At 48.1% G+C, this 20,124-nt stretch overlaps 1 protein-coding gene across 1 annotated transcript in view; it reads left to right on the top strand.

Annotated features, from left to right (window-relative positions):
• The first annotated feature begins 5,123 nt into the window (after nt 1–5,123).
• Nucleotides 5,124–20,124, top strand: part of CEMIP (cell migration inducing hyaluronan binding protein) — a 65,097-nt gene continuing 50,096 nt past the window's right edge. Inside the window, exons 1-8 of the mRNA XM_003784582.2 lie at nt 5,124–5,217; nt 9,362–9,508; nt 10,323–10,461; nt 11,166–11,402; nt 12,180–12,359; nt 15,323–15,393; nt 16,029–16,124; nt 17,063–17,184. Of these exons, the coding sequence (XP_003784630.1) occupies nt 5,124–5,217; nt 9,362–9,508; nt 10,323–10,461; nt 11,166–11,402; nt 12,180–12,359; nt 15,323–15,393; nt 16,029–16,124; nt 17,063–17,184 (1,086 nt within the window). The remainder of the gene's footprint in view (nt 5,218–9,361; nt 9,509–10,322; nt 10,462–11,165; nt 11,403–12,179; nt 12,360–15,322; nt 15,394–16,028; nt 16,125–17,062; nt 17,185–20,124) is intronic.

The raw sequence follows: 20,124 nt of genomic DNA on the forward strand, positions 1-20,124 counted from the left end.
GGCCCAGGCTTCTTGTCTCCCACCTTTCCTCCCCAGCAAGCAGGGTGACAGAGAAGATGGCGCATGTCCTATAATTTGGGCACAGAGAGCAATTCTATCAGACACTAGTTCCCTTTCCCCCTTACTCACCCCAGATCAATGTGAGAAGCTCTCTTCTCTTCTAATGGGCCTCAGTTTTCGTATCTGTAAAATGGGTGGAGTGGAAGTAGATGCTAGCTGTTCAAAGTGTGGCCCACAATCAGCAGCATCAACCTCACCCTCACTAGGGAGCTTGTCAGAAATGGAGACTCAGGTCCCACCCCAGACCTGTCCGGTCCGAATCTGCAAGTTTCCCAGTGACTGATACACACATGTAAGTGCTGCCTGGAATAGTTGTCTTACTTTTATCAGCTCCTGCATTCTGTAAGCCTGAAACTAAATCACAAGTTGTTTCTTTCGCCTTTAGGAATTAGAAGCAGTTTCTGGAAAAGAAACCTGGCTTTAGAGTGTCTCTAGGTTTTTTGGTCTTTGCAGCAATGAGAGAGGTCTGAGCAGGTGTGTTTTCAAAAGGATAAAGTAGCTCACGCTAGAGGCTTGTTTCATGGGGCACCTTGGATTGTTCCCAAATGATGAAGCTGAGAGTCTTCTGTCTGAGGAGGGCATCTGTGGCCACCTGTCCCAGGGGTTCCTGAAGCAGCCACACTCATTCCATCTAAGGAGACAGTGCAGATGGCAGCCCTGCTCAGAAAGGGCTGGCAGGAGGGAGCTCAGGCTGCTGGGAGTTCGGGGCTTTTCCTCTTTCCCTGTGATCTAGGAGGGTGCTTGGACTGCCCTGCCTCCCGCCTGCCACCTCACAGCTAGAGGAAACACATGTGATGACACAGCATACACATGTGTCATCTGAAGGGAAGTGGCAGCATGTACTCAGCTCAAATCAAACAGTTCCTCTGAAGTGTGCTAAGTGAGTCAAAGAGTGGACATCTAAATTGTCATATCTGGACAATGATGCCATCTTTTTATCTTCTCTTGCCTAAAAAGACAATAACTTGCTGTTTGGGAGTACGGTCCCCTGTGTACTTGTCTCTCTCCAGAGAGACCCTGGAGAGGCGGGATCCACATCTGATTCCTCTCTGTACCTCCCTCAGGACCAGGAATGTACAAAATGACATTTTTGAGCCGGCGTATGTCAGTTGACCCTCACCATAGCTCCTGGTGATGAGCAATATTATTGTTCTCTGCTTCTAAGGCACAGAGAGCTTGAGAGACCTGCCCAAGGACACACAGCTGAGAAGCAGAGCTGGAACTCAAACCCAGGTTTTCAGATCCCATCTCCCAGGCTCTCTTCTCATGCCCAAGTATCCCTGAGACCAGCAGTCCCCATTGCTGGACCACTGGCCGGGCACAGAGCTTCTTTTGATTTTCATAATGATCCTGGAATTTAGGGTGCATTTTTCCAGTTTTACAGATTAAAAAATGCAGAGTCTAAGTGGTTAGATGGTTCTTCCACCATGAGCCATGTGGCTGGGATTTGGAGCCCATGCCCATGGGCTCCACACTGTCCTGCCCCTTGCCAAGCTGACTAGTGGCCATGCAAGGAGAATAATGGCTGTTCCTCTGGAGTCTCCTGTCCCCTCCTCCTCCCAGCTTTCCTTTCCTCCTTCTCCCTTTCCTTCAGATAATACCGAAAGACTGTCCTGGCTTCCACAATAGAAATTCCTGCCTCTCTGGGCAGCAGGAATCTCATGCCGGTGAGGTGGGGATGCCACAGGTGTATCCTGATGGGTGCTGTTGCTCTGGGCCTCTCTGGGCAGCAGGAATCTCATGCCGGTGAGGCGGGGATGTGGCAGGAGTGCTCTGACAAGTGCATTGCTCTGGCCTGTCTGGAAGCTTTCCTAACAATGCTCCTTTCCCTGTCTCCTCTTGCCATGCAGGTGACATGCCCAGGTCTCCAGTGTGGCTGGGAATATCTGAATCAGGTGGAGCAGAGCCCCAGGAACCGTGTGAGCAATGGAAGCGAAGAGACGTGGAGATGCCAGCTAGCAAGATCTCCCACTCCTTCTTCTCCAGGGTCTCCTCTGCCTTGTGAGGCCTGGAAACACAGGATGGACCAAGTGGCAGCCGGACTTGGGGATGGCCAACCGAGGGAAAACCATGGCATTTTACTTATGGAGACTTGTGGAATGCCCCTAAGTTCTGGCCTTCAGAAGAGGATGCTGCGTTTTCCTTCTCACTGTCTCTGCTGAAGGGGTTCCCTGCACCCTTTATAGACAGGCCAGTTCAGGCCCTCGTGACCTGATCTAACTCAGTGTGGGCAGTGGGCAACCAGTCTCCAGCCAACAGCTTTCTGCAGAAGCTCCTAGCGTTGTTAGCCAGAGCCCTCTCTTCCGAGGCTTTCCACAGCAGGAAACTGTTTATCTTGCTGGCTGAGAAACCAGATCCCAACTCTTGTTGTCAGAAGTGGTCGGTGACTTGTGGAGAAAGCTGTCCTCCCTTGGAAAAGAATTCCCAAGTGAAATTTGGATTTGCTGCAACAGAATGTTTCTCAGGGCCTGGGTATTTAGGCCCTGGAAGCTACTCACAGGCAGGGAAGCTCTTAGAGCCACTCGCTCAGCAATATGGGATTCGCTTCTTCAGGCAAGGGAACTTCTCTGCCCCTGTGGGCCAGATAGCTGACTCCGGGTCTCATTTTTTTCCTTTGAAAAAAGGAATTTGAGGGGCGGTGCTTGTGGCTCAGTGAGTAGGGCATCAGCCCCATATACCGAGGGTGGCAGGTTTGAACCTGGCCCGGCCAAACTGCAACAACAACAACAACAAAAGTAGCCGGGCACTGTGGCAGGTGCCTGTAGTCCCCGCTATTTGGGAGGCTGTGACAAGAGAATTGCCTAGGCCCAAGAGCTGGAGGTTGCTGTGAACTGTGACGCCAAGGCACTCTACCAAGGGCAACAAAGTGAGACTCTGTCTCTTATAAAAAAAAAAAAAGAAAGAAAAGAAAAAAGGAATTTGAGCATTAGTTCCTCCAGCTGTGGTTGTTCCTACATCTATTCAGAAAATGACTTTTTTGTCTTTGAAGTGACCTAGACATAATCAGAAGATGTCAGAGCTTCAGAGTCCTTGTCACCAACCTCCCCTCTGTACGTCGGAAGTCTGAGGCCCACAGAGGGAAGGCCTTGATGAGGGTCACCTTACAACTCAGAGCAGAAGGGGCACTCCCACCTAACTGCCTCCCACACCCTGCCCCCATTTGTCACATTCCTTTGCTGAGTGAAGGTGCCAACCCAGGGCCCAGGAGTCCAGGTTTCCTTCAGCACAGCCTCATGGTGACTTGGGGCATTTTGACAGCAGACAGCAAACTACCGTTGATTTTCCTAAATTAGTTGTTAACAGAGGGCTCTCGTTTTCCCCTGAGGACCATGAAACTCTTCTGTCCCTGGTGTCCCCTTCTTTCTGTTGCAAAGAGCATGAAATTGAGCACTGCTCTTTGGGGGCCCTGGGAAAGGTGCCCTTCCCAGATGCGGTGATGCGTGACTTCACAACCTGGCTGAAGTGACTAGAATGGGCCCTGTTGTTCTCAGCAGACCAGGCCTGGGTCAGGCAGGGTGCCGGCTAAGGGGACACCACTGGCATTGACTCTGAGAGTATCATTTCCTCCCTTCCCAGCCTCCCAAGCACACCTGTGTGGGAGGGACCAGGCAGAGGGCCCAGCATGCTCCTTTCAGACCCTCCCGCCTGCCCCAACTCACTGAGCTCACACAAAGAGCTTCACTTTGAATGGAAAGGTCAGGGGTAATCAGATTTGTCCCCGAGCTGGTTTGCAGGGAGGAGCCTGTATCAGGTGAGATAGATTCTGGCCCCTTTCTCAGTGTGGGAAAATATCTTTGTTTCTGGGCACAACTACAGTAATACTGGGGGAGGAATTCGGGAAACGGTGGGGAAGCCTGTCTAAGCTCTCTGTGTGTGCCCCAGAGACCAGAACACAAAGATGTCTCTCCCAATGGTATTGTGTTCTGAAAGAGAAATATCACACCTTTTTAATAAAAGTTCTTATCTTGATGTTTATCTAGAGAGATTCCTGTATTCACCTTTTATATGAGTAAAAGGAAAAGAAAAACAGCAGTGGCTTGAATAAGACAAAAGTTTAATATCTCTGCCAAACGTGTATAAGTCCATCATCTAGAGCTATTTTAGCTCTGCATAGGATAGGGGCTAGACTCTGTTATTTTTTTTGCCGTCCTCAATGCATGGCTCCCAGTACATGGCCTAAGGTAGCTGCTGAAGATCCAGCCATCACAAGCTGCATTTCAACCAGTAGAAGAAGGAAGCAGGGAAGAAAATGTACCCTTCCCTTAAGGACATTTCCTGGAATTCATACAGTATACTTCTACCATGCTGGCCAGCACTTAATTCCAGGACACAGCTAACGTAAGGGAGACCAAGGAATGCAGTCTTTATTCTAGGTGGCTGTGTGCCCAAATAAAACTCAGGGGCTCTGTCACTGAGGAATAAGAGGAAATGGATATTTGGGTAAAATAAGCTATCCTTGCCCCACCTTCCTCTCGGATAGGTGATGTGAAAAGGGTTTACAATATGCAGACACCTATATTAGGTTGTCGATGTAACTATCAAAGCTGGTTTCAGAAGCATAGACTGCAAACATATAGGTCAGAAATAAGCCCGTTCACATCTTCATTTTAAAGATTAGAAAACAGATCTAGAGAGGTTAAAGAAATCAGCAGGGATCACACCACAATCAGCGGCATCTAATTCAGCTCCCGTTCAGCGGGAGTATCTTGGTTCTCTTCTGTTTCTTAACTTAAGAAAAAAGCTTCATTCTGGAGGGGAGAAGCAGCAAGGATGAAATTCCATTCTTCACTTGGTATCTGAGCTGTAGGACACAGGCAGTACGATGGCAAGGTTTGCCGCCCTGATCTCCCCAGCCCTGAGTCGTGGCCGCTGAGGAAGCCACTGTGAGGTCTGTGCACTGGGGGGCTGGCTGGAGTGTGCCGGCTCTGGCCCCGCCCCGTGCCCTGCCTCTGCACGTGCGTGTGGCTCTGTCTGTCTCCATGCCTGCCCCACGTACTGGTTCTAGCCCACCAAGTTGCATGTCTGACTCTGGTTGCCTCTGTTTCAGGGAGCTTTCTGCCGGCATGGGAGCTGCTGAGAGGCGGGACTTCTCCTTCAAGGCTGTGCTGACAATCAGCTGGCTTGTCCTGGTCTACTTCCCTGGGGTCACATCCACAGGTGAGCAGTGCAAACCAGTTGGACCTCTGCATCTCAGCGTATAGGCACAACCCCTCCTTGAAGCAAGTTTGTGAAGGGGGCAGCCAGAAGGAGTGTGGGAGTGGTCTCAGGGGGCTGGGGTGCCCTGGAGCACCCTTGCCAGTCTTTTCTCAACTCCTTGATCTCCAGCTTCAGTTCCGTTATCCACAAAATGAGGGGGATGGACCAGAATCCGGGGTTACAAACTCAGTGTCTATGGGAATCAGGCACCTGGCAGGAACTAGTGACCAGGCCGAGGCTGTGTTCATCGGGGAAGCTGAGGCCCCTCCAAGGGCCTCAGTTCTGGACAATTGCCGCCGTGTGGGAAGATGGTTCCTCTGTTGTATGACCTTCTGATTCTTTTAAGAAAAGCCAGACATATATATTTTTGTGTAAAAGATCTTTAATCTTTGAGTATTAGCAACTAATTCAAATTTTAAAAGCCATGTTGGGGGCCTGAAGAAAATCCCACATCTCCGAGAGTCAGCATTCCCCCTCTTTCTGGGCCATCTGATCTCACGCTTCCCTTTCTGCTTTGGTGTCATAAGATCTGGGTACATGAAAGCACTTTCCAGCTGAGATGCTCTAAGCAAGGATTAGATCAGTTTTTCTACCTTAATATTGTCAACTTTTTCTTTCTGTGATCTTGAATTAACATCCAGATGCAAGAGGCAAGATTCCCAGGGATATAGGAAACTGCAGTCAGATAAACCAAACATGGGTGGGAGACAGAGAGATGGGAAAATTGAAATATTTTGAATAGGGGTTAGTACTGTAATATTGCCATCACCACTGATCGCTATTTTAAGAATACTTTTGCTATATTCACTGAGTTTGATACTTTTCTACAATAAGAATAAAGAGCCGGGCATTGTATTGTATTTTGTGTTTTTAGCCCAGAAGATAGGAAGTAATCTGTAATTATAACCAGTGAAATTGTTTCACTGTGATTTCTTGTTCAATCTTTCCTATTAGAGGACGTAGCAAATGATGAGTATTTTAGCTTGTGATGAACAGTTGACAGTATTGTCTGGATCCATTCACTTCTCCTCCTGCCATTTATTCAGTAGATAAGCACAAAGGGTGCATGGCCTCTGTGCCAGGGCTGGGTTTGGGTTATTTTTTAGGGTGACCCACCTTGGGGAGGTGTGCCCAGATATCCCTTGTATTGCTCCCACACCTTGGTCCCTCTCTAGTTTGCATGTAAACACGTAGAGAGGGGCTGTGTCTCTGGCTCCTTCTGGTCTTTGTTTTTCTCTGACCTTGAAGGGACACAGAAGCCAGCCTTCACCACTCAGGCTCCAGGTAGGTCAGGCCTGCCTTCCCTCTCACTCTTGTTTCATGTGGCCCCTCCTGAGAAAATAAGGGTGGTTGCTATGGTGACATTTTAGAGAAAAGGCATTGGCCCTTGTCAGCCATTAACTGATTCATATAAATGGAAATTCCCTGACACCAGCCTTCATTAAGAAGAGCAAAATGTCTAGCTCCAACAAAGGAGTGTCCATCCGAGGCCAGTCTTGCAACTGCTGTGCTGTCAGAGCTTCTGGAGAGCTGGGCCATGCCTTCCTGGTGACAAGAAAGTGTGCAGGGTCAGACTGACTACTTCGAAATCCAGAGGCAAAGTCTGATGCAAACTTGTACACTTGGACATCAGGACTGTCCTGGAAGATGTGAGCCGTGAGACCTAAGGGCTTCGTCCAGTGGAGTTGGAATGATTCCCTTCTGGCATGCTCATGGCACCCTGCCTCCATGGACCACTAGGCTCCCCAGATGGCCACATATGACCCCCATGGCTGAGGAGTCACCTCCTTGGACACTGACAGTCTTGTCCAGGACTAGGTGGAAGGCAGCCCAGGACCTATGCCTGGCCTCTACTGGAAGCCAGACAAGTATTTGACCCTGTCTGGAGACAAACCCTGGACCAATGCAGAGAGCCTCTCTACCCTGCCTTCCTGGCAGCTCTGCTCTGCTCGTCCACTGAAATGGGAAGTCCACTGATGATCAAGCCACACATTCTTTCATCACATGGCCACTCTATGAGCTCCTTGGCACTTAGAGTAGCTGGAAGAATTACTTTGGTACAACTCAAAAAAATGTGAGATTCTTTTTTTTTTTTTTTTTGAGACAGATTCTCAGTCTGTTATCCTGGGTAATGCTGTGCTGTGGTGTCATCATAGCTCACAGCAGTTTCACATTCATGGGTTTGAGCAATCCTCTTGCCTCAGCCTCCTAAGTAGTTGTGATAACAGGTGCCCGACACAACACCAGGCTAGTTTTTCTAGTTTTAGTAGAGATGGGGGTCTCACTCTTGCTCAGGCTGGTCTTGAACTCCTGACCAATCAGCTTGCCTCAGCTTCCCAGAGTGCTGGGATTATAGATGTGAGCCCCTTTTATTAAGGAAAGAGATTTGAAGCTTGAGTTAGGGCTGACAGCAAGGCAGATAGGGCTCAGAACAGGGTTGCTGTAGGGTTGGGAAGACGAGGATGGGGAATGAGACTCAGCAAACGTACACTGAGCACCACTGCATGCAGTGCATACATTCTGTGCTTTGCAGAGAAGAGAAGATGGGCAAAGAGGCCAGCTCAGTGTGGGCTTGGGGTCTCTGTCTGGTGCTGCCGAGTGCAAGGGGTCAGCTTCCCTCCAGTTCTCCTCGACATACATAAGCATGGGGCAGACAGTCTCACCTCAGTGGTAACTGGATACAAACCAGGTGACATTCAGAACTGACATGCCAGTAGTTACACTGAACACAGAACTCCCTGGGGTCGCAGTCCCGTATTGTGGATGTTGTGGCTTGCTGCACCCACTTTGCTGAGAGACACAGCTGCTGATTGGCTTCCGTTTCTCCCAGTACCTACCCTGGGGTCTTCACCAACTAGAACCCTTATGGACTTACCTATACATCACCTTCCCACCTCCTCACCAGGTTGTTTTGAAATCTGTTGTCCCTACTTCTAATCACAGAAGAACAGGGTGTTGGGGCTTATTCCCTGAGATAGGCCCTTCTCAGCTTGTTTTGTCCATTGCCTCTGAGCCCTTTTTCCATCTGGATTTTTCTTGCTGTGCATGGAAGTTGTTCCAGTTTCTCCTCCCTCACCCCTACCGTGGCACACTGCTGGGTAGACCTTCATTGGCGATATGAAAATCAAGACTGCTCTGAGTTCTCTGGAGGTTCTGTTGCAGGTTGCCTCTGCAACCCCCAGCTTTGGGCCCTCTAGGTTCACCCAAACATTGAAACTCACTAGGTGACCACATGCCTCATTGGTCAGCAGACTCAGAAAATACAGGGCAGAGGTACAGAGGGCAGCACCAGGCTTTGCTTCCCTGGGAGTGGGCCTACAGCACTCCACACAGTTGTCCGGAAGTCACTGTCTTTGTTCCCAGGTGACAGCTCAGGTGAGAGCAATCAAGACTGTCCCTAGACATATGTGGGAACCACTCTGTCTTAGAAACCTCCTGGCCACTTGGAGCCAGAAGCTCTTACAGCAACTTCCCAGACACAACTTTCAGGCCTCCAGAAAAATGGCCAAGAACAGGAGTCTCTGGGCTCAGGGAACCTGCGGCTCATCTCCACCGGTGTAAATACATGGTTCTTCTCGGTTTAGATGCCATTTCCAACCAGGGGTCACTTTTGCCATAAGCAACATTGCTAGGTAACATAGATTGTATAATGCCATCTTTCTCAGGTTTCCAGGGGAACCGAGCTAGAAAATTAACCAAAAGTCTAATTTTCATGTAGGAGGGGATAGAGTTTTGTTAACTCTTCAAACAGCATTCCAGGGAACAGAATATTTGGAATCCCAATCATCTGGGTAAATCATTGCATAGTTTTAGATCTTGCAATGCCCTGAGTGGCCATCTAGTCTACCCTTTATTTTATAAATGGGGACACTGAACCCAGAAAAAGGAAGTGACATGTTCACAGATGCATGATAAACTAATGAAAGACATGGCACTGGCTCCCAGGGTTCCAGCCTCCCATGCCAGGGAGTCTCCTGGCTCTCTGAAATCTCGCTCTGACAAGGACGAGGCGGAGCCAAGAAGGTACATGAGAGCCCCCGCTTGTGGTCTGTGAGAATTCTTGCTTGGTGGTATGGGAGCAGTGATATCTCTTTGTTCCCAGCAGTGGACACTGGGTGCCCTGACCAGAGCCCTGACCTGCAGCCCTGGAACCCTGGCCATGACAGGGACCACCAAGTGTATATTGGCCAGGGCAAGACGCTGCTGCTTACCTCTTCCACCACAGTCCACTCCATCCACATCACAGAGGGAGGTGAGTCAGTCTCTCTCTGCTTCTCCCACTTCCCTCCACTGCCTCCGAGCCTAGTGCTGGGATGCAGGTCGCCATGACTTAAGGGAACAGAACACATATTGTGTGCTCTGGGTCTTATCAGAGTATCTGGGTGTTTGAGATAACCGTCACCTCTGAGCACTTAGGAATGGCTTGTCACAGGTCCGGTCATAGTGAACAGAGTGCATTTATAGAGGAGACTCCCTGCTGGGGCTCTGAGCAGTCCTGCTTCCTGACCTTCAGAGGCTTGGCCATCAGACACAGTACCTGCAGTGATGGCAGTTGGCCAGATGGGCATGACTTACATATTGCATGGCAGAGGGACGAGGAATTATAGTCAGCCCTTGGTATCCATGGTGAGAATTCGACCAAGCATGGATTGAAAATATTTTTTAAAACTTTGCCACCTATACTGAACATGTGTAGACTTTTGAAAAATCATTATTTCCTAAAAAATACAGTTTAACAATGATCTATATAGCATCAACATTGTATTAGGTCTTATAAGTGTTTTAGAGATGATTTCGGGTAAATTAAATGATGTGTGTATATAAATACTACACCATTTAATATCATGAGCTTGAGCATCCCTGAATTTTGATATCCAAGGGAGGTGCTGAAACTGATCCCTTATGGATACTCCTACAAGGGAGTGCTGTGCTTGCAAGCACAGAAAAATGGAGTGTTTGCAAGATCCGCCAATGAGATGAGGACTTGGGAGTCTATTCTAGGGTCTGCTTTAATCTTACCCTCAACACCCGTGTCCCTAAACTGTACACCATTCCTACCTTTTCAGGTAAGCTAGTTATTAAAGACCATGATGAGCCAATTGTCTTGCGGACCAGGCACATTCTGATTGACAATGGAGGAGAACTGCATGCTGGGAGTACCCTCTGCCCTTTCCAGGGCAATTTCAGCATCATTTTGTATGGCAGGTGGGTAAACCACTCCTGGGGGGTCAAATGCTCTTCTTGGATCTGAGAGGGAGGTGAGAGGGCATGGCTTTAGTGCAAAGTAAGAACCATCCTTCTGTCCTGGCAGATGGGATCATGAACAAGGCAGCAGGGTAACTTGGGAGAGCTGGGGAAGCCATGAGTCTATTACATACCGTGGCAATGTGCTGTACTTGTGTTATGCTGTCCCTGCCAGCCTTTCAGCTCTTCCCAATTGTGTCATGTTCAGGGAGGCTCTGCAAGTATTTATCTAATCAGCTGCAGGTTGGAGGAGATATGGGAAAATACCATTGGATATTTGCCTCTGGCTGTGTCTCCTCTTTAAGCAATTAAGAGTTTTAAGAAGTGACAGCCAAGAAAACATAGGGTATGCAGGGCAAGACCAGGTGATTTCACACCTGCTAGGAACCAAAATATAAGACCCGTAGAACTGAACAGAAGAAATGCCAACATATAGACCAGTAACAAGCCTTCTGCTGCCCCTTGGGTCTCATTTTGATCTGGCTTGGGAGATCAGGTTGATAATGCTGTTTTCACTGACCTTAGGAGATCAGCAAAAGTGTGACTGGCTCTATGGCAGTAGCCAGGGTGGGAGTCAGTGGTCAGTGATCCCTAGGTCCCCTCTGGGCCCAGCTTCTAGTGATGAGATGTGTCAGCCAACTTTGGGAAGCTGCTTTCTCTCACAGGGCTGATGAAGATGTCCAGCCGGATCCTTACTTTGGCCTGAAGTACATTGGAGTTGGTAGAGGGGGCAGCCTTGAGTTGCATGGACAGAAAAAGCTCTCCTGGACATTTCTGAACAAGACCCTTCACCCGGGTGGCATGCAGGAAGGAGGCTATTTCTTTGAAAGGAGTTGGGGCCACCGTGGAGTCATTGTTCATGTGATTGACCCCAGATCAGGCACAGTCATCCATTCCGATCGGTAAGCTTCCCTTCACATCACCTGCTCCCTGAGATGCTCCCTGAGTGCTGGCCAGCTGCCACTTTAAGGGCCAGCAGGAGAGCAGCGGAGGAGTGCTGGGAATTCCTGCTCTTGAGCTATGTCTTTCCCTGCATGGCTGCGTCAGGATGTTGAATTGAACAAGAGCAAGCATGTGCTTACACAATAAAGTAAAATAATCTTTTAAAAGTAAACAGGAAAAAAACAGAAATGCAACATTTACCATGGTCAAGAGTTATACCTGTATCACTGCTACCAAGTAAATCTATGATGACATTTTAGTGATTCTAAGGTGCATTATTTTAAGTAGGAAGTTCTAAGGGTAGAAGAAGTGATTTGGGATAATCTGCCTGTCATTTTTGAGAATTTTGGAATTGGCATTTCAGTCTGTATCAGAGATTAAAATCCTGATGCTATACATATTAGAACTAGCTCATATCTCCAGGATGAAAGGACTGTTGAAAGTCCTAGGCTTCAACATATGGCCCAGTCGACATCCTGGAACTTGAGGTCTGCACTGTACAATCATGTCTTTGGTATTTTATGAACATCCAGTGAATGATCATTATGATTAAGTCAAATTCCTTCTTCTTGGATATTACTGTATGGTGTACAAAACAATTATATGTGTTTGTTCTTTTTTCTAAAAGGCTTAATTCTTTGAAAATCATGGCCCTTGGGATCTTTAGGCACATAGTTTTATCTCTCTTGTTTTGGCTGCTGTCAAGACCACTTAGATTCCTTCTCTGCCCATTTTAGGTTTGACACCTACAGATCCAAGAAAGAGAGTGAACGTCTGGCCCACTATCTGAACACTGTGCCTGAGGGAAGGATCCTTTCTGTTGCAGTGAATGATGAAGGTTCTCGAAACCTGGATGACATGGCCCGGAAGGCGATGACCAAACTGGGCAGCAAACATTTTCTGCACCTTGGGTTTAGGTATGGCCCATGGCTTCCACCCCCGCCAGACCCTGGGACATTGAAGCAGCCTGTCCTTGCCAGATTGTACTTTTTTATGCCCCTTTCCCCACAGCCATACCAGCCTAAATGACGACCCAGAGGGAGGCAGCTTTGTCCCTCTGTACTGGATACATTTGAGGATTGTTCTTAAAGCTTGGTTTTTCCTATAAGTGTGGTCCCTTCATAAAACATAAAAGTTCTCTTTATATGAACTTGTTGGTTCAGTCAGCCCCTTATACAGCATCAAGTGGGCCCTCCTGTGAGTGAGGCTCTGCCTCCCACATGCAGCTTTGAGTGCGGCTCTGTCTCCCACATGCAGCTAGGAGCGAGGCCCTGCCTCGCACGTGAAGCTGGTGTTCATCTTCCCTTTTCTTGGCAAAGGGGTCATGCCATGCCTTGAGGATTGGTGGATGTTTTTTTTAGAGATTATAGACCCAACCAAACACCCAAGAAAAAGGGGCCCTTTGATGTGTTATAGTGTGTGTTTCATCTGCCATGGATTGTAGCGTGGAGTCTGGCATCACACTGGTACCAAGAGGAAGCTGTTTGCCCATGGTAACCATAGCTTTCATTGTGTTGACTCCAACCTCAGCTCAGTGGAAAGTTGGGACTATCTGTCCCATGGCCAGGTGGGAACTATGACACCCCTCCTTTCAGCTCTCCAGCAGGACAAGATTGGGGACAAAATTGAGACAGGCTAAGGTCTTTAGAAAAGCAATTTTCCTGGCTGGGCAGCAATTCCCCGGGCAAGGGAGGGGCGCTCCAGGTTCCATGATGTATTCTCTGACAGCCCAGGGACTGTTCCTTCTGGCAGGAAACTCAAGCAGGAAACTTCGGTAGCCAAAGACGACAATGCTACCTTGGCATTGCAAGGCTCTTTTGTGAGTAAATGCTAAGTGCACTTCCATTTCATTGCTTTGTAAAATCAAAAGCCAGTTTATTAATTTAGAATGAGAGATAGAACCACCAAGGGACTGGTGTCTTAGGGTCTCACCCAAAGAAGGTTATGATTAAGGGCCCAGATGTGGCATCCAATGGCCTGAATGTGAGTCTGGGCTGCATCTCCTATGAGGTGTGACTGGGGGCAAATGACTTGTCTTCTTTTTTCGTGATCCCTGAATGTGTAATATGGAATATTCCAGGAGTTATCACAAAGGACTATGGGGAGGATTAAATGTGACAATGTGAGCAACATATTGCCATCAAGCCTAGCACAGAATAAGCATGTCATAAATGTTAGCAGCTATTATGTCCTGGCAAACAAGAGCCATTGGAAAGATGGGCCCTTTTGTCAGGGTCATTCGCAGGGGCAAAGGAGATGTGCAGGGAATTACATCTCTCCTGATTTGTGTAGAGACTCAGTTTGCCTGATAAACTTAAAACATCTAAAATTAGTAGAAGAACTGAGACTTGGACCCTTCATTTGTTCACATTTGGGAAATGGTTATTGGACACCTACTGGTGGAGACATGAGGCTATACCAGGCACTCTGAACCCATGGGAGGCAGGAGTAATGGGAATTGATAATGGAGCGTGAGAGCCAGAGTGTAGAGGTTAGTGCAGACTCACAGGTGTGGGTTTGCTAAGGCAGGTGCTCCCGGAGAGGGGAGCAGGATTGGAGGCTCAGGGCAAAAGCTTTCCTGAAGGAGGGGGGGAAGTCTAGCCAGGTGCCCTAAATGTGAGAGGGTAAAGGAGGGGGCTGCTGAGCTCAGGAAGGCCTTTGACTCTGAGCCAAGGGACTTGGTTTTGAGCAAGAGAGTGACACCGTCAAATCCCTAACCTTAGCTAAACTCCATTCAGTAAGGACTTACTTTCCAAGTCAAAAGGTAAAAGCAAAAATAGTCAGAGCTATTCGGCACCCAGATCTCACAGTGAGAGAGCAGGTACTGTCGGGAGGGAGGTGCGTTCCCTTCTACCCTCCTGAGTTCTTGTCTGGGGTGCCTGTAACACACACCTGAGTGGCAGCAGGAAAGCACACAAATGCATTTCATATCGTGAGTCTGATATGACATGGGGGCCTTCGTAAGGAACTGCAGGCCCAAAGAAGCAGGTCCGCTCCAGGGCCTTTATGCGAGGTTGGATGAAGGGTGGTTGGGAGTCATGGAAAGTGTGAGGAGATAGCGGGCTTGAGCCCATGTAGTAACTAGAAGAACCGTAGTCAAGCCTCTTCCTTCAGCTCCCGCAGACTCCTCTCTGGGCCCTCTGTCTGTGGAGTTCAGGATGCTACTTTCCTGTGGGAAAAAGGAAGACGCTTCTCGCTTGAGGGTCTTGTGACCTGCTTTAGGGGAAGGTCAGAAAACCCTTCCTGCCGTGTCTCAGAAGGTGCCAGACAGGAGGAGGTGGCACTCCCGAGCCTCAGCTCTGCGTGAGACAAGGATGGGCCAGAAAGCTTTCCTGCTCTGTAGCAGTGTGGGCTGTCATGCAGGGACGATTGATGGCTGCACAATTTTCAAAATCTTCAATCTTTTTCGAGTTCCCTTCCATTAGGAGGAAGAGGTGTTTCCATCCTTTCCAAGGCCCGAGGTAGATGGCTAGAGTAGTCAGTCACATCATTCTCTGATGCTTTCCTCGAGCTCAACTCTAGGGGAGTTGGGCAGTGAGAGAAATAACCTTTGCCTCTTGGAACATTTTCCTTGTTTTCCTAAAAGTATCCAAGCACTTGCTTCAGGACATAATTGAGCTTGGCAGGTGGTACCATGGGTCTGTTGGCTTGTTTGTTTATTTGTGATTCATACCCTGTCTCCTGCCAGGATGGAGCTGAAGAGGCTCCCAGTGAGCAAATGCCAGGCCGCGGGCGAGCAGGCCCGGAGGAGCTCCCAAGGACAGCTCCTGATGCCGCTTCAGCTCTGCCCAGCGCAGGCTCAGACCTGTGGTGCTGCTTCAGCTCTGCCCAGCGCCGGTTCAGACCTGTGGAGAACTTGATCTTTTGTGTTTCCTTTCAGACATCCTTGGAGTTTTCTGACTGTGAAAGGAAATCCCTCTTCTTCGGTTGAAGACCATATTGAATACCAGGGTAATACACATCTGTCTCTCAGATGAAGAGGCGTGGGCTATTCTGGGTGGCCCACTTCCCTCAGAGCACAGCAGCAGAGTGACCAGCTGCTTACCTGGCCATGTTATACAACGGTGGCAAAGGTCCATGCTGGTCAAAGGTCACTCACTTGTGACAACATTTACATTTGCAAAGAAGTCTTCATTGATGTAATCTAAAACACAGAAGTGGCACAGAAGAGATAAGAACTGGGACCCAGTGGGTGGGGCAGTGTTTTGAGCTAACAGGACACCTTGGTTGGGCCTTTCCTGTGCGAGAGGCAGCGTCCTCAGCCCAGTGAAGGCCCCGGGAGGCGCTGCAGGCCCTAATCCTTGGGAGGAACTCAGATTGTGAGAAATGACAGGGCTTCAAACTCTGGATTTGTTGGAATGTTGCAACTAAACTTTTAACACTGAAATTTAAAAAATAGACAGTAGTCTGTTTCCCAAGTGAAAACAATGGCCTGATTTTTTAAAGAGTTAAATTTGCTTTCTTCTTTCTTTTTTTTTTTTAAGAAATGGCTCAAGATCCATGTGTATGGGGGGTTTTCTTCTGCCTTAGAATCACAACTGTTTAATCTGTCTGTCTAGTTGCTAAAGTGTCTGCTTCTCTGACAGGACACCGAGGCTCTGCCGCTGCCCGGGTATTCAAACTGTTCCAGACAGAGCATGGCGAATATTTCAATGTTTCCTCGTCCAGTGAGTGGGTCCAAGGTGAGGGGTGTGAGACAACTTAGCAACATCAATGGATAGCGAAAGGCTGGGACAGGAATCCCTGTCTTTGGAGAACAAAGATTCTCCTCTTGCACCAATAGAACGAATCAACTGAAACTTCACAACTGAAAGCTGTCTTTAATTAGTCAAGCCACATTAACCAATAGCCCAGAGGGATGTTTTCTTCCAAGGTTAAGGTTCCAATGTCACCTCACTGGGGTCATGACATTCAATTTAGTTCACAGGATCCTATAGGTGCCAGACAATGGCATTGAACATGAAATGGGGGTAGCCATGGGTCTGACCCTCAGGTATCCACCTCCCACCCACCTGGGGTGTCACAGCAGCAATCTTAAAGCTAATCCTTGGATAATGGGTTTATGGATGAATTTTATTTCTCTCCTTTTTGTATGTTTGCTTTTGTAATAACAAAGAATATAGACTGCTCTTACAAAACAAGAAATTCAGCAAGAGATGTTTTTAATTAATCCTAGTACTCTGGGAGGCTGAGGTGGGTGGATCACCTGAGCTCACAGGTTCAATATCAGCCTGAGCCAGAGCGAAACCCTGTCTCTAAAAATAGCCGAGCGCTTCATGACAGGCACCTGTTGTTTCAGCTGCTTAGGAGGCTGAGGCAAGAGAATAACTTGAGCTCAAGAGTTTGAGGTTGCTATGGGCTATAATGCCACAGCACTCTACAGAGGGCAACAAAGTAAAACTCTGTCTCAAAAAAAAAAAAAAAAAAAAAGGATGGAGAGGCAGGAGAATAGGTCGGTTGTTTAGAGGTTTAGAGACACCCGTGCCTCAACACAGCGCAACCATTGGCAGATAATATCCAGTTCCTATCATGCTTGGGGACTACGCTGAGTGTGACCCCTGAGTGTGGCTTGCTGTCAGAGACAACTCCAGTGTGACCCTGCTCTTTGCTTCCTGCCTAGATGTGGAGTGGACGGAGTGGTTCGATCACGATAAAGTGTCTCACACTAAAGGTGGGGAGAAAATTTCAGACCTTTGGGCAGCTCATGCAGGGAAAATCTGCAATCGTCCCATTGATATACAGGTAACGAACTCACAGCAATGGCACAGAAAGGCTTGATTTTGAAGAAGAGTTTATATCACAAACAGTCTGGTCACTTGGGTGTGATTCTCATGAGATATGTAAGCCAAAGAACATCATTCCCATATAAGAGACTGAAATGGAGTCTTATTTCTGCCCAAAGCAAGGACTCTAATTCTCTCCCGGGTCCAGCTCTCTTTCTCCCTGACCTGCTTCTCTAGCCATGGCAAAGAGTGCCCCAGCACAGGGAGGGGCTGGGCCTGCCTAGCCTCACTGCCCAGCTGGTTTCCTTGGGGACCTTGAGTGCACAGGATGCAGCTAGGATCTGGGGGTGGGCCAGGCCCGCCCAGATGGGGAACACACCCATGGCCTGGTTCTCCACGGAGCCAAATCAAAGCTAGTATTCATAGACTGAACAGCATTTGCTCAAGATCTCTACTTGCAGCTAATTTTCTCTGAAGGGGACCTTGACTTTCTCATTGGCTTTGTCAAGTAAGTGTTGAGTAAATACTTGGGCCTCACAGCGCACCAGCTCAGCTCCACAGGCAGCAGGAGAGAACAGAGACATAGGCAGGATACACGGGGCTTATTCCCTTAGGCCTGATCTTATTCTAAAACAAGATTCAGGGCCCCTTAAATGCTTGGTATAGAATGTGAAGTCATTTGAGAAAGGCCATTCCTGCCCATTTTAACCTCTTTCATTCAATAAAATATGGACCAAATTTGTCCAATACTTTCTCCCAGAGGATGGAAGCCTGGGTCCCAGTCACCTTCACATGATCTTACCCCACTGCACCACTGTGGGCCGAGCTTCTCCCCCTGCCTTGCAGGGTTGTATACTTAGTGAAGGTCAAGGAACCTTTCTCATTATTCGGCTAAGGCTCTTCCCTTCACGTGGCTCCAGTGTTATTGAGAAGGATTTACCCAGGTTAAACTGCAAGTCACAGACTTTCTTTGGATCCAACAGACTCAAAAACACTGACCCCCCATGAAAGCACATAATTCTAGGATTTAATTTTAATTTTCTCTTGCAACCCTGAATGTCCCAGGTCTATTTCTGAAATAACTGTAGTCTGATCCCTCTAGTTCGTCTGATCACAGGAAGGCTAGTTCTTTACCAACTTACCCTCTCCAGATATCTCTGGAAATCCTCAAGAAATGCGTACATGGTTTACAAATCCCTCCGTGTTTGCTCTGCCAGGCGCCTGGCTCCAGACCACTGTTGTTTGGAAGACCACTTCTTTGTGCCAGGAAAACAGCTTTCCTTAGGCATTTCCCGCTCTTCTATTTACTTTACTCCCAGCATGGACACAGGTCATTCCCTGAGTATCCCCCAAACACAGTTAAACCATATCGAGAGCCCCATAACCACCCAGCCCTAGACTCTATGACCACCAGTGTGCTGCCATGTTGCCAGGACCAATTTCCTCCCAACAAAAGAAATGTCCTTGGTAATGAATTCCCTGAGTTTAAACTTTCAACTATTTGATGTCCAGGCAAGAATCAAAGACCCAATGTCTATGTGATTCCCTTATCTTAAAGTTATAGCCAGCCTTCTCACAGTGCAAGTGTTCTTTGAAAATGTTTTGCTAAGTATAAGTATTGAAGATGCTCTTTAATTCAAAACTTCCAATTCTAGAATAGGACCTTGGCTTTTTTTTTTTTCTTTTTTTTTTTGGCAAAACCAAGGCCCATCAAGGTAGTCATCAAAAAAGTCAGAGTCACATACCCCCAGGGTGAGTTCAAGGCTCCCGTCTCTAGCAAAATAAAGGTGCTTCCCCCACCCTGGAGTGGTCTGTCTTACTCCTGCTCCTGGCACCAAGCTTTACTCAGTAATCACCCCCAGCTCAGCTAGAGCATCTCTTTGTGTTCATGAAGGTAAAGACTGGGTGGAGAACATGCTCCTGGTTGTTTCAAGGCCAGAAAAACAAAGCAGCCTTTGTGTGTTCACATGAGATGAGAGCAGGATTTGGCCCTTTTTGAAAGGTGTTGAGCACATCAGCCAGGAGCTAAGACAAAGTTGGCCCTATCTCTCTGGCTGCCACAGACACTGCCTGAGACAGTGGGTGTGAGAGTGTTCAGGAAAAGGGCTGAATTCTAACGGTGGCCAAATGTGTATCTGCATGGCTATCCCTTCAAGCCAAAGATAATGGTTCTGCTGGGTTCAAAACAATGTTTCCTAAAAAGTCTCCTCCTTATTTTTTTGACTGGCTATACTTTCATTCCTTATTACCCAGCCTTTGTCTCTTTTGTGCCAAAGACAGTGACAGCTGTCCAAATTGCACGTCTCTGAACAGCAGTCACAGTCTGGATGCAGACACACCCTGGCTCCAGGATGAGCCCCAGCTGGCAGGGATCCTGCCCTGCTGGGAACCCACTCCCTAAATTCTCCACCTGGCCTTGTAGCTGCTGTCCAGTCAGCGCTCCCCAACTGAAACCCTCCCCTCATCAGTCCCCTACCCCCAAGGCCAGGCTATGAACTAGATGCTGGGGATAGAGGACAAAAGCCTGCTCCTTGCCCTCCCAGATCTCACAGGAAATTGGGGAAAGGCAGGCATCTGAGCACAGGGTGTTAAGCTCTGAGCCCCTCAGGGAAGGAGGGGAATGGGAGGGTACATCTGGGATCAAGGTTTGGCTTTGCTACTTGCTACCTCTGTCACTTGACCTCTCTGAGGGGCAGTTTCCTTATCTGTAAAACTAATAGTGACCTCCCAGTTTTTCTGTGAAGGTGGAATGAAATACACCTGGACATTTAGCCCTGTAACTACAAAAGTGGTGTTCCAACTTTATTACCCATTAGAATAACCTCACTTTTAAAAGTCCAGATGTGCAGGCTGTATCCCAGACACTGTCAAATCTGAGACTCCGAGGATGGAGCCCGGGCATGAGCATTCTTTAAAACTCCCCATGTGGTGTGGAGCTGTGTCTGGGCACTAGAGGAAT

The sequence above is a fragment of the Otolemur garnettii genome, unplaced genomic scaffold (assembly GCF_000181295.1).
Source record: "Otolemur garnettii isolate 467f Iridium unplaced genomic scaffold, OtoGar3 scaffold00011, whole genome shotgun sequence".
Classification (NCBI taxonomy): Eukaryota; Metazoa; Chordata; class Mammalia; order Primates; family Galagidae; genus Otolemur; species Otolemur garnettii.